The 11,170-nt window shown below is 40.0% G+C and overlaps 1 protein-coding gene across 1 annotated transcript in view; it reads left to right on the top strand.

Annotated features, from left to right (window-relative positions):
- The first annotated feature begins 342 nt into the window (after positions 1–342).
- Positions 343–11,170, top strand: part of srcap (Snf2-related CREBBP activator protein) — a 44,213-nt gene continuing 33,385 nt past the window's right edge. The window contains exons 1-12 of the mRNA XM_058794542.1: positions 343–409; positions 910–991; positions 1,366–4,289; positions 4,531–4,572; positions 5,183–5,440; positions 5,539–5,724; positions 5,835–5,975; positions 6,086–6,281; positions 6,815–6,984; positions 9,921–10,008; positions 10,104–10,193; positions 10,493–10,669. Of these exons, the coding sequence (XP_058650525.1) occupies positions 392–409; positions 910–991; positions 1,366–4,289; positions 4,531–4,572; positions 5,183–5,440; positions 5,539–5,724; positions 5,835–5,975; positions 6,086–6,281; positions 6,815–6,984; positions 9,921–10,008; positions 10,104–10,193; positions 10,493–10,669 (4,372 nt within the window). The 5' untranslated portion in view covers positions 343–391. The remainder of the gene's footprint in view (positions 410–909; positions 992–1,365; positions 4,290–4,530; positions 4,573–5,182; positions 5,441–5,538; positions 5,725–5,834; positions 5,976–6,085; positions 6,282–6,814; positions 6,985–9,920; positions 10,009–10,103; positions 10,194–10,492; positions 10,670–11,170) is intronic.

Here is an 11,170-nt window from a genome sequence, read left to right as displayed (position 1 = left end):
ATATAAATATATATATATATCTCAATGTGCTTGTCTGAGTCAGAAGATAATATAATAACAAACGCCCTCTCACGTATTATTACACAAAACAGTTTAGGACTGTAGCTCCCTGTCATTTAAACGCCAACAACAAAAATGAAACGTTATCGTGTCGGCTCCATTGTAACGTCTGTGAATTAGCTTTGCTAGCCTGCTAAAGGCCCATGTGTGTTCACCCGCCTCATGCATTCAGAACTGCCGGCTACATTTGTTATCCTTATTCGGTATTAAACGTTAACCGCTATCATATCTTCTTAAGTGTATAAGCAGTCGTATGAGAATAACCAACGAATCAGTGGCAACTCGTCGCTAAATGCTAGCCGAACGTGAAGCACCCGTACTATTGTACTGAATGAGACTGTTTGCCCGGGTATACAACAACATTTGTATTTTTAACAGTTGATGTTAAAGTGACAAGTGTGTATGTGTGTGTTTTAAAAGTTGTGTGCAGTTAAAAATGACAATACCTTATTTCCTTTAGTATATGCTCTATATATTGCTGTAGTATAGAAGCCGGCTGTTTGAAGGAATTAATAATAGCTGTACATTCTTATGAATTCTTATATTGCTAAACGAGAGTTTTGTCCGTAACTTTGTAGATTAAGTCAATGAGAAACGCTCTTTTTACCCGTGTTTGCTCTGAATTGTTAGGCTGCTCTTACATTTTAACCACCAACTCTGTGGAGCAGATGGGTTTTGAGGAAATTACATAGTCCTGCTGCAGTTTATTCATCTATACTTTGCATTTTAAGAAAACAGTTTTTTTCTTTCATGTCGGATCATGCGCTTGCTGTTTCTTCAGGATTTTAGGTTTGATTTTACAAATAGATGATCAAATTCATGAAATTCACTCCAATTGTTTATCTTTAGACCCTCAGATGCAGCAGTACCCTTGATCTCAGCATCCTGGAAGTGGAAATCACGGAAGGAGCTGGTGCTTCATCACATACAGGTATTTATTTAGTTACTTCCTTTTAAGTTATATGTAGACCTACTCATAATCTGCAGCTGTAGTACAGTTCGACAATTTCTGCTGAATTGGAATGTTTGTCAAGCATAAAATCTTTAAATCTTCCACCCCTTGCTTGTCCAATTTTTAAGTAGCTTGGCTAATTCTGTAATGCTTTCAGGTGCCAGTGAAAGTGCTGTTGTATCAGTTCAGTTGTTTAAATACTTCCTGAAAAAATTCTCTTGAAATTCAGCACAGAAAATGAAAAAATGTCAGCAGATCTTTTTGTTTATATGTTTATCTCAACATATGTGTGTCATGAATTTGTGCATTTTGTAAAGGGTTAGTCATGCCGTATCTCCCTTCTATTCTTTCAGGTTTAGTGTGTAGCAGTGCCGGTTCTAAAGCAGGACAGTCTGGGGAAGAGGCGGTGCAGCAGTGCACCTGTCCGGCAGTGGCTGTGCTGGGTGGCACCTCCGCGGCTGCGCAGAATGTGGCCGGGCCACCCCAGCATGCCCTGCAGCCAGTCGCAGCTGCCACTCTACCACCATCATTGCTTGACGTCGCCACTGCATCGCAGCAGAAAGGAGACTCAAAGGCTGCATGTAAAGAACAGACCATCGCTCACGTTCAAAGAAACAGCAGCACCGAGGAATCCGAGGAGATATCATCTGTCCAAAGGGGACTGGTGTCGGCTACTGCTGAAGACACACAAAAACTTACAGACACATTGGAGGGTCGGACTCCCTCAGACAGACTTTTTGAGAGTGGGACGGATAGCGTTACGCAAAAACAGGATTTGCTTTACGGGTGTAACACAGAGCAAACAAGTCTTGCATACAGGGAGACCGATATGGCGGAAGGATCCAGCACAGGCCACTGCCAAGATTGGAGCCAACACCCTGGAGATGCAGGGGGTGTCTCTGCCCCTGTTGAGACAGAAAAGGGACCCTTGCCTCCAGAGACAATCAAATTGGACTACAAGAACATGTCTGGAAAGCACACACCTGGAGAAAGCCCCTTTGTCCCAAAAACAGAAGTCATCCCAGCAGTCTCAAGTGCAGTTAAGACAACAGACAAAGACATGGAGCAGCCCCAAACAACTCCCCTTTTTCAGACAAATCAGACTGCCACATCATCTGCGTTTGGCGTCCCACAAAAACAAAGTACGACCAATTCAGCGAAGCAGGATTGTAAACTTGACTCTAAGGCGGCTATGGAAGTTGCAACGCAAGATCTGCCTAAAACAGACAAAGAAGGTGCAGTTAGTCCAATTAGACAAACCTTGGGAACAAAACAAGGTAATAGTGGAAATTCCCTTTGCTCAGGATATTCAACATCAAAACAAGGAGGGGAGCACATTACCCCCGACAGTGGAAATAGCATGCCAAATGACTCCGATAAGGGCAGCTGTTATCCCCCAGAGGACTGCAGTAAAACACAAAAGGCTACACCATGGACAAAAACACCTGGCCTGCCCACCCTGCCTGAAAATACACAGTCTGTGCAAGGGCTAAGCTCTCAGTTTGTTAGTTTAAGTGAAACCCCCAAAATGTTTCATTTGGGTAAGGGGACTAGTGCAAGGGAGGGGCAAGGAAACGAGAAAGTCCCTGTAGATGGAGATCTGTGTTTTAATGTGGCTGCTAAAGAAGTATTTCGCAACATTTCTGTTGATGAACCAAAGCTGTTTGGGCAAGGGACATGCACTGACAATGTACAGGTCCCCATTGTGAATGAAAGGTCTCAAGTCATGGTTTGCGGTTCTTCTGATGTGATTTTGAAGCAGAATGACAGTGCCAATCGAATAGAAATATCCATGTCCTCAAATCACCAACAGGATGGGAGCGTGCTGCTTGCACACACAGGGAACTGTGTGACTTTAGAGGGGCTAGAATCAGATCAGCCAAATCTTTCTGACTGTATGGTCCAACATGTACAAGAGTCCATTCCAGCTGATCATAAACTCTCACAGATTCAGATATGCCTGAATGATACTCCAGATATCGTGAATGTGGAAGAGAGGCAGGAAGTGAGTGCAGAGGCTCTCAATGCTGTTGAGGTGAAAGATTTGATCGATGTAGGTATTTTAATGCAGCCAGATATGGAGGATACCTGGCTGGTTGTAAGTGAGATAGACGGGCAGTCTGAGCATGCAGAGATGGAGGTCAGTGAGGAGTCTCTTGTGCAGTGCCCTGAATCCCAGTCAACTGTTGCTGTATATGAATGCACTGTGCCCTGCTTTACATCATCTGCCCTTCACAGTGATGTTAAGCTGCTGTTAACTGACAAAGAAGAGGAGGAACCAATGGAAACATTCATGCAAGACTCGCAAGCCCAGAGTAATCTAGGGAATCGGACCTCATCTCATCCTGATGTACTCAAACCCACAGAAGAGTTACTTACCATGGCCTCTACGCAAAAAGAAGAGTCTATAATTGTCAAGCAAAATGATGATTCAACTCACACTGATCTTGCAAACACATTGACAGGGTTAACGTCCACAGTGATGGACGTCACACTTGAGTCTGTGCAAGTGCAGCAAGAATCTGTTGTGGTGGAAAACACACCAGGTGTGTCATTAATTTCATTGTCTTGTGGGACGATTGATCCAAAGCTACTGATCCTAAAGAAGGGTGACAGCCCTGCCCTTAAGCAACATTCTTCCCTGTCTGCTAGGATCTCAACCAAGCAGAACTCACCTGTCCCGGGTGGATCACCCAGTGATGGATTAAATAAAGCTGCAGAGTGCCTTGCTAAAACTGAATCAGCTGCATCCTCCATCATAAAGGAGGATGCTATGTTACCTGCTGACCGCTCTATCTCAAACACTCTCTCTCAGTCCTCTCGGACTGTTTCCACTTCTAATGTACTTTCACAGAACAGCTCTGTGAAAGGAAACTTAAATGAATCAAACAGTTCTGGCAAGTTGCTTCAAAATGAATCCTCTGCTAGCACTTCTCTATCAACTTCAGTTCAACTCCATAACTCAAAAAGCCGCCTTCCTCCTCCTGCTGAAGATGTGTGGGGTACTGTATCCAGTGTTGTCCCAGATGGGAATCAGTGTAAACGTTCTTCGGGTGGTACACCATGCCAGGATTCAGTGACTTTGGGGGGTGAACTGGAGTTGGAGCAGCAGCAGCAGTTACCGGATGAACTTTTGTCAACAACGCAAGATGCTCAGAACTCCATCCTGGAGCCACTTGATGCTTCTATAGAAGAGAGCAGCGATGCAGAGGTTGACAGCTCTATGGATGTCCAGAATGAGGACAACAATGCTATGCCCAGTCCAGCAGTGAACAAGGTAAAAGCGACTAAACTATTAACTCGCCTATTATGACTTCAGCCATGCTAAAGCAGTGATTTCATATGTAATTTGTTGTAATTGATAATAGTCATGATGAAAGCATCAGAGGTAGTCAGCAAAAGTGTATTTATAATTTAGATGTTTTTGAGCCTGTGTACACTATCCATAGCAGTTTCAAAGCCAGGATCTGATGCTAGTGCACTTCTTGGCTGTATATTGAGCCATGTGTGTTTTCCAGCGTGGGCAGAGCAGGACAGACAAACAAGGCTTGTTATTGAAGGTAAGAGGTGTCAGGCATTCTTCAGATCTGATCATTGCAAGCTGATGCGATGATCCTGCTTCTTCCAACTAGTGGTTGACCGATATGGGTTTTGCAGTGGCCAATTTAGAAAGTGGGGTATGCAATAAACTCCTGGTATGTAGGCAAAGAAAATTTATTTTGAACAAATATGCGGGCATTAAAGTGAACACTTATTTTGCCCAATATTTAAATTCACAAAAGGGGGAATGTAAAAGTTGCGTCCAAGCTAGCATGGTTTTTGGTCGATGCCAAAAATCTCAAAATGGCTTCTTTATTGACCTGGAATATATATCGGTCTATCACTGCTTCAACTCACTAGCTTAAAAATATTTTTTTTCCAAGTATAAACTGACAGGAAAATAGAGCTGAGTGTATAAAACTGTTTTATCATTCAGAGTAGCATGTATTATTTAGAAATTAGGAGAGAGGTTATAAGATGTTTGCTCACCAAGATGTCCTTGTAGACCAGGCTGTTTTTATGAAGCTCTTTTATCTCTTCTTGGGCACTCTATCTCTCCTTTGTACTCCATGCTGAATAATATTGTGCAGTCACACAGTCAGATGCGCTGTTTTATTTGTCTTTCCCAAGGTTTGCCAGTGGATTGCAGGCAAGGTTACAGCAGGCTCTACCCCTTCCACCTCCCCCGTTCCATGTCCATCTCCATCTCCCTCATCGGGTGACTGGATGCGTTCTCACACAGGCAGGGCCTCACCTGTACGCAACTCTCATGGCAAAAACATGCCCTCCACTTCCTCCCAGGGTTCTGGTGGCTCTTCTCAGTCAGAGCAAACAACCACCCCGAAATCCACGCCAAAGCATACAGACATGGCAGAACTGGCAAAACATGTAAGAGAAGGACACAATTAACTTTTACTCTCAGAAATAGTGTGATTTAATGGTTGTAAGTGGATGGTTATTCTTGTTTTTTGTAATACTTTAAACAGGAAGCAGAAATAGAACATCGTACCCTTGCACTAAAACGTGAAGGTTTCTGGTCCCTAAAACGTCTGTCTCGAATAACCGAACCAGTTCGGCCCAAAGTGCATTGGGATTACCTCTGTGAGGAAATGCAGTGGCTTTCTGCAGATTTTGCACAAGAGAGGAGATGGAAAAGAGGAGTGGCACGAAAGGTAAGCATTACATTCATGCTGTCCTATTTGAAACATGCTGTTTGTATTTTTATTTTTTTTAAATGATTTTGGGTTAATAGAGCATCTCTCCAATCTGAACTAATTTTCAGGTAGTCAGAATGGTGATGCGCCACCATGAGGAGCTGAGACAGAAGGAAGAGAGAGCGAAACGTGAGGAGCAGGCCAAACTGAGAAGAGTTGCTTCTTCTATTGCCAAGGAGGTCCGTGCCTTCTGGAGCAGTGTTGAGAAGGTGACTTTCATGACTTTTTTTTTTTTTTTTTTTTGGATGAAATCTCTATTACACCAAAAACTATCCATGATTCACACTTTAAACTCTTTCCCACCCATTGCTGTACACAGGTGGTCCAGTATAAACAACAGTCCAGACTGGAAGAGAAGCGGAAGAAGGCTCTAGATCTCCAGCTTGATTTCATTGTGGGTCAGACGGAGCGTTACTCAGACATGTTAAGTCAGTCCCTGCAGGCTGCTCCTGTACACAGTTCCGACACTGCAGCTGTCTCCAAACAATCACAGCTAAATGCTGTTGATGAGGATGGTGAGGACTGACTTTTTTACTGTTGTTGTTCAGATCAAGAATCTTGGAAGTGAATGAGCAAACGCCCCAGAAAGTATTTGAACACTTACACAAGACAATATATGAATGCCATTGATAAATAGCCTATAACAAAATATCAAACCAAGTGGGATCTGCTTATAAATTATGCTATATTAAATTTGTTTAGTGGATGAATTCAGTTCACCACAGGGACTAGATAGAGTCCAAATGCATTCCTAATTTGAATGTTAAATTCAGAACCTAGCAAATGTGTTTTTCCTTATATTAAGCTTGTGTTCTTTTTGGTTTAATGTCTAACGTAATAGTATTCATAGATTTTTTTTAAAGTGTTACTTAAGTGTCCAAATACTATGGGGCTATTTTGTACACATGCAGATGCTGTAATAAAATTAGTGAATCAAATATTCCACTCTTGTGAGTGTTTCTGTGGCAATAGGGTTTGATATATTTTTGAACACGATTCAGGAAGTTCTTGTTTTCACTTTGTGTTCACTTTCCCTTTTCTGCTGCAGATAGAGACTTTGAGCCACCTTGTGAGGAGGAAGATGATGAAGAGACCATAGAAGTAGAGGAGCAGCAAGAGGGGAATGATGCAGAGACACAGAGACGAGAGATAGAGTTACTAAGGGAGGAGGGCACTCTGCCTCTAGACCAGCTGCTCAGTACTTTAACTCTCCCCCAGGTACAGCAATCTTCCAGGATCAACTACAAAACAGTTGGTTTTACACAGCCATTATGTTACTGTCTGGACTATCCAATTAATGTGGTCCATCACTGTTCATTAGGGCTGCAACGATTAGTCGACATTATCGACAACGTCGACAGTAAAAAATTGTCGACAAATATTTTTGTTGTCGAGTAATCGTTTGATCTCATATGACCTAATGTAAGAGCCTGCAATACTGCGGTTTGATCAGTGTGGCGCTGTAGCGCAAGACTGTAATTCAGATCTCCTGGATGCAATCCAAGAGAAGACAGACACCGCGCTTCAGAGAAAATGCGTCCGAACTCGAGCGGCGTTTGGATGAATATGTAAATATATATTGCGCGCTTTCCTCTCAGTAAAGAAATAAACACAACAAAAACTGACAGCAGTGTAGGGATGCAACGATTATAGATTTTGCTGGTACGATTGTTGTCTGAGGAATAATCACGGTTTTACGATTATGACGATTATTATGCATTTATTAACTTCCCAACATTACTAATGTATAAAATCACATGAACACTCTTTAGATGTTAAAGTGTTATTTATTGCTAGCTTTTGAAACAGAGATAACACAGTAACCAACAATACAGCACAAAATAATAATAAACAAAAGACAAACAAAAGTCCATCTCTCCCATTAGAATGAAAAAAGGTGACTGCTGCTCTGAAAACATCCATGACAGTATTTCTCTTTTGAAAATAAGAAATGGAAACAGATCACAAAAGTATTTAATGTTTTCAGTTTGTAGGCTACATTATTTACATTTCTTTTGAACCTGGGGTAGAGAATTTGGAAACATGGTGAAAATTTTTATTTTATTATTTTTTTTTACTTGTGAATAATACTACAATAACAAAGTTAATTAAGTATTATTAATATACGACTAATATTAACTTTATTTATCTCACAGGAGAAACTTACTAATGATGGAAATAAACTGAAATATTATTGTAATCAACTGTCATCCATACGTATTCATTTTAATAATCTTCATAATAATTCATATGATTTTACATGTGGCCTGAAAAAATCATGTCTATTGTTTTGGTTTGTGAGATCGGAGATCGCGCTGCGCACGCATACAAACATTCAGGAGGACAAACTTCTTGAACGCTGCCCAGCGACTTTTTTTAATAAATTAGATTAAATAGCCTACTGGAGAGACACAGACGCAGGTAGGCTAATTCACACAGGCAACTGTCACCTCTCTCTCTCTCTCTCTCTCTCTCTCTCAATCGAATAATTAATTCAAGTAGCTAAATATTATAATTAATTCAATCAAATAAATGTGATCTTACCGCACTATTTCATCTCATTCTGATCTGAAGCGGGCAGAATGCTGAGCTAACGAGCCGTAGCTTCGCGTCAGGTGGTTCTTGCCTTCACATTGTGCATTAAAATCGTTCAATGTACAGCTAGCCGTGCATGATCCCTTGTGCATTCGCTCTTTAGCAGCAGTTTTTTTACGGCAATATTTAAATGACACCCTGGTCATTCTTGGTGTACCGAAAATGGTCCCACACTATCGACAGGCATTTCGCTGGTGGAAATAAAGCGTCGCTGTTTAGTCCTTCTGTCACTAATCTAATGCGTGTAGTAGCCTGGGTGTCTCTGATAAGCACGTCATTTTAAGCTGGTGCACCGCTAGTGTAACTTTGTTTTCGTTTTGCGCAATCTGCAACAGTTCCGTTCCGTGCAACAGAAACACTCGGTTTAGCGGAACCTTTACAATTAATTAACCGTGACGTTTTAAAGCGCGGTTAATCGTGAAACCGGTTAATCGCTGCATCCCTACAGCAGTGTGAAAGCAGCAGTTAAAAATGCATCATGTTTATTTATATAGTACTTTATGCAATAGATAGCCTTAATTCAAGCAGCTTTACAGTATTAAACATGAAAAACCAGAGTCAGTGTCGCTTTCAGTTAGAATTACAACTTGATTTTCTGTTATGAAGCATCTCTCCAGTGTGGAGCTAGCTAATGATAAAATATTTTTATTAGTGGGAAAAAAAAATATTTCTTTAAAGTGATAGTTTGGTTTACAGAGACCAAAGCTTGATTTAGCTCAGGACTCTTTTGGTTATCATAACCCTATAAGGTATTTTAAGACATTATGTTGTGAATAAAATAGTTTATCCAAAGCGTCTTATCACTTACCTTTATTTTGTTTCTTATCTAACGTTGTATGACTTACAAAAGGAGATGTTAGGCAGAATGTGCAAGATGTCATTGTTACTTTTTCACATAGCTAATTAAATGGTGAGAGAGTGTCTATGTCTGTCATCTCATTTTGTACATCTATTTGTATAATGAATTGGTAACACTTTACAATAAGGTATAATTTGTTAACATTAATGTATTAATTAACAATGAACAATGCATTAATTACATTTAACTATTAATCTTTGTTAATGTTGGTTAACAAAAATACAGTTGTTCATTGTTTGTTCATGTTAGTTCACAGTGCATTTACCAATGTTAAAAAACACAACTTGTGATTTTAATAATACATTAGTAAATGCTGAAATTAACATTAACTTAGATTAACAAATGCTGTAGAAGTATAGTTCATTCTTAGTTTGTTAACTAATGAACCTTATTGTAAAGTGTTACCAATTAATTGTATAATAATTGTAATTACGTAATATGCTTTTCTAAAGCTGAAGTGACCTTTATTTATGTTAGAATGTGTAACTTAATATTTTAACTAGTTGCAAAAGCTGAATAATCAAAGTCTACTGATTAACCAGTGAAATAATCGACGATAATCATTAGATTAATCGATTATCAAAATAATCGTTTTTGTTGCAGCCCTACTGTTCATATCAGCTTGTTTCAGTATGGTATTTTATTTATTTATTTTTTCAGTTCTAACATATTTAAATATGACTTATTTTTAATTGCACAGGACGTTGAATCAGAAGAAGAAGCCTCAGATACTTCATCTTCTACAGTTGAAGAGGAAGACAAAGAATTCAGTGCCAATGAAGAAGATGGTTAGTAGAGTTTTATATAGATAGACACTTAACTTTGGAATCGTACTGATTTGAATGGAAATATACAACTTATGTTATTATATTCTTCTCTTCAGCGGAAGATGAAGAAGACACCATTGCAGCCCAGGAAGTTATTGAAGGAGATGGAGACCATGCAGAGGAACTTGATGACCTTACTAGAGAGGGTAACTCTTTTTAGGCATAGCAGTTAATTTTTTTTATATAAACACTACTGTTCAGAGGTTTGGGGTCTGTAAAAATTATTATTGGTGAATATATGTATCAAAAAGAAACATTAAAAGCATTTTTTTTTTTAAATACAATGTTTTAAAACATTATAAATGCCTTTACTGTTATCAATTGAATAAAAGTATTAATTTCTTTTAAAAAAATAACCCCAAACTGTATAATGAAGTGTTTAATTATGACTGACACAGTAATATCCTGAGGTCATATTGTCACTTGTGGTTTCTTTGTTTCACAGGGGAGCTGAGCATGGAAGAGCTCTTAGAGAAGTACAGAGGAGCATATGCCTCTGATTTTGAGGAGCCCTCAGCCTCCGCGTCACCGGACTCCTCAGAAGAATCAGAGGGAACTGAGGAGGAAGCAGAGGAAGAGACGGAGGGAGAGGACAGTGCTGATGATAGTAGCTCCTCCTCAGGTGAGCTGAAGTTTATGATGGTAGTAGTGTTGTCAAAAGTACCGACTTTGGTACAAGTCAGTACTGGGGTTGGGCCGATAGACGATGCCATTGTCCATATATACATCACAATGTTGAGCTGGCTATCCGCCCGCAATCTGCCGCATCCCAATGCCTTGTTCGGAAAGAAAATTATGTGTACTACGGAACACCTAAAGGGAATAAATAAGAGATGGGAGGAAAATTATGACTGGCATTGAAACTGCTTTTGAAAGCAAGATCGCTTTTTACTTTCACTTTCACTTTCGAGATTTGCGATCGCACGTACTCTGTTTATACTACGGAGCGGCAGTACTTACCACACATTTTACAAGATTAGATGTTTGTCAGTGGTGCTCAGGATCAGCAAATCATTCGCCATCAACCTCAGTCATCTCCCCTTACTCTGTTTATGTGGTAAGTGAAATTTTATATACTATAATGTAACAGGCAACCGTTAGCAATCATTATTTGTTTTCCGTT

The sequence above is a fragment of the Onychostoma macrolepis genome, chromosome 12, assembly GCF_012432095.1.
Source record: "Onychostoma macrolepis isolate SWU-2019 chromosome 12, ASM1243209v1, whole genome shotgun sequence".
NCBI classification, from domain to species: Eukaryota; Metazoa; Chordata; class Actinopteri; order Cypriniformes; family Cyprinidae; genus Onychostoma; species Onychostoma macrolepis.
This window is presented reverse-complemented; position numbering and strand designations above follow the sequence as displayed.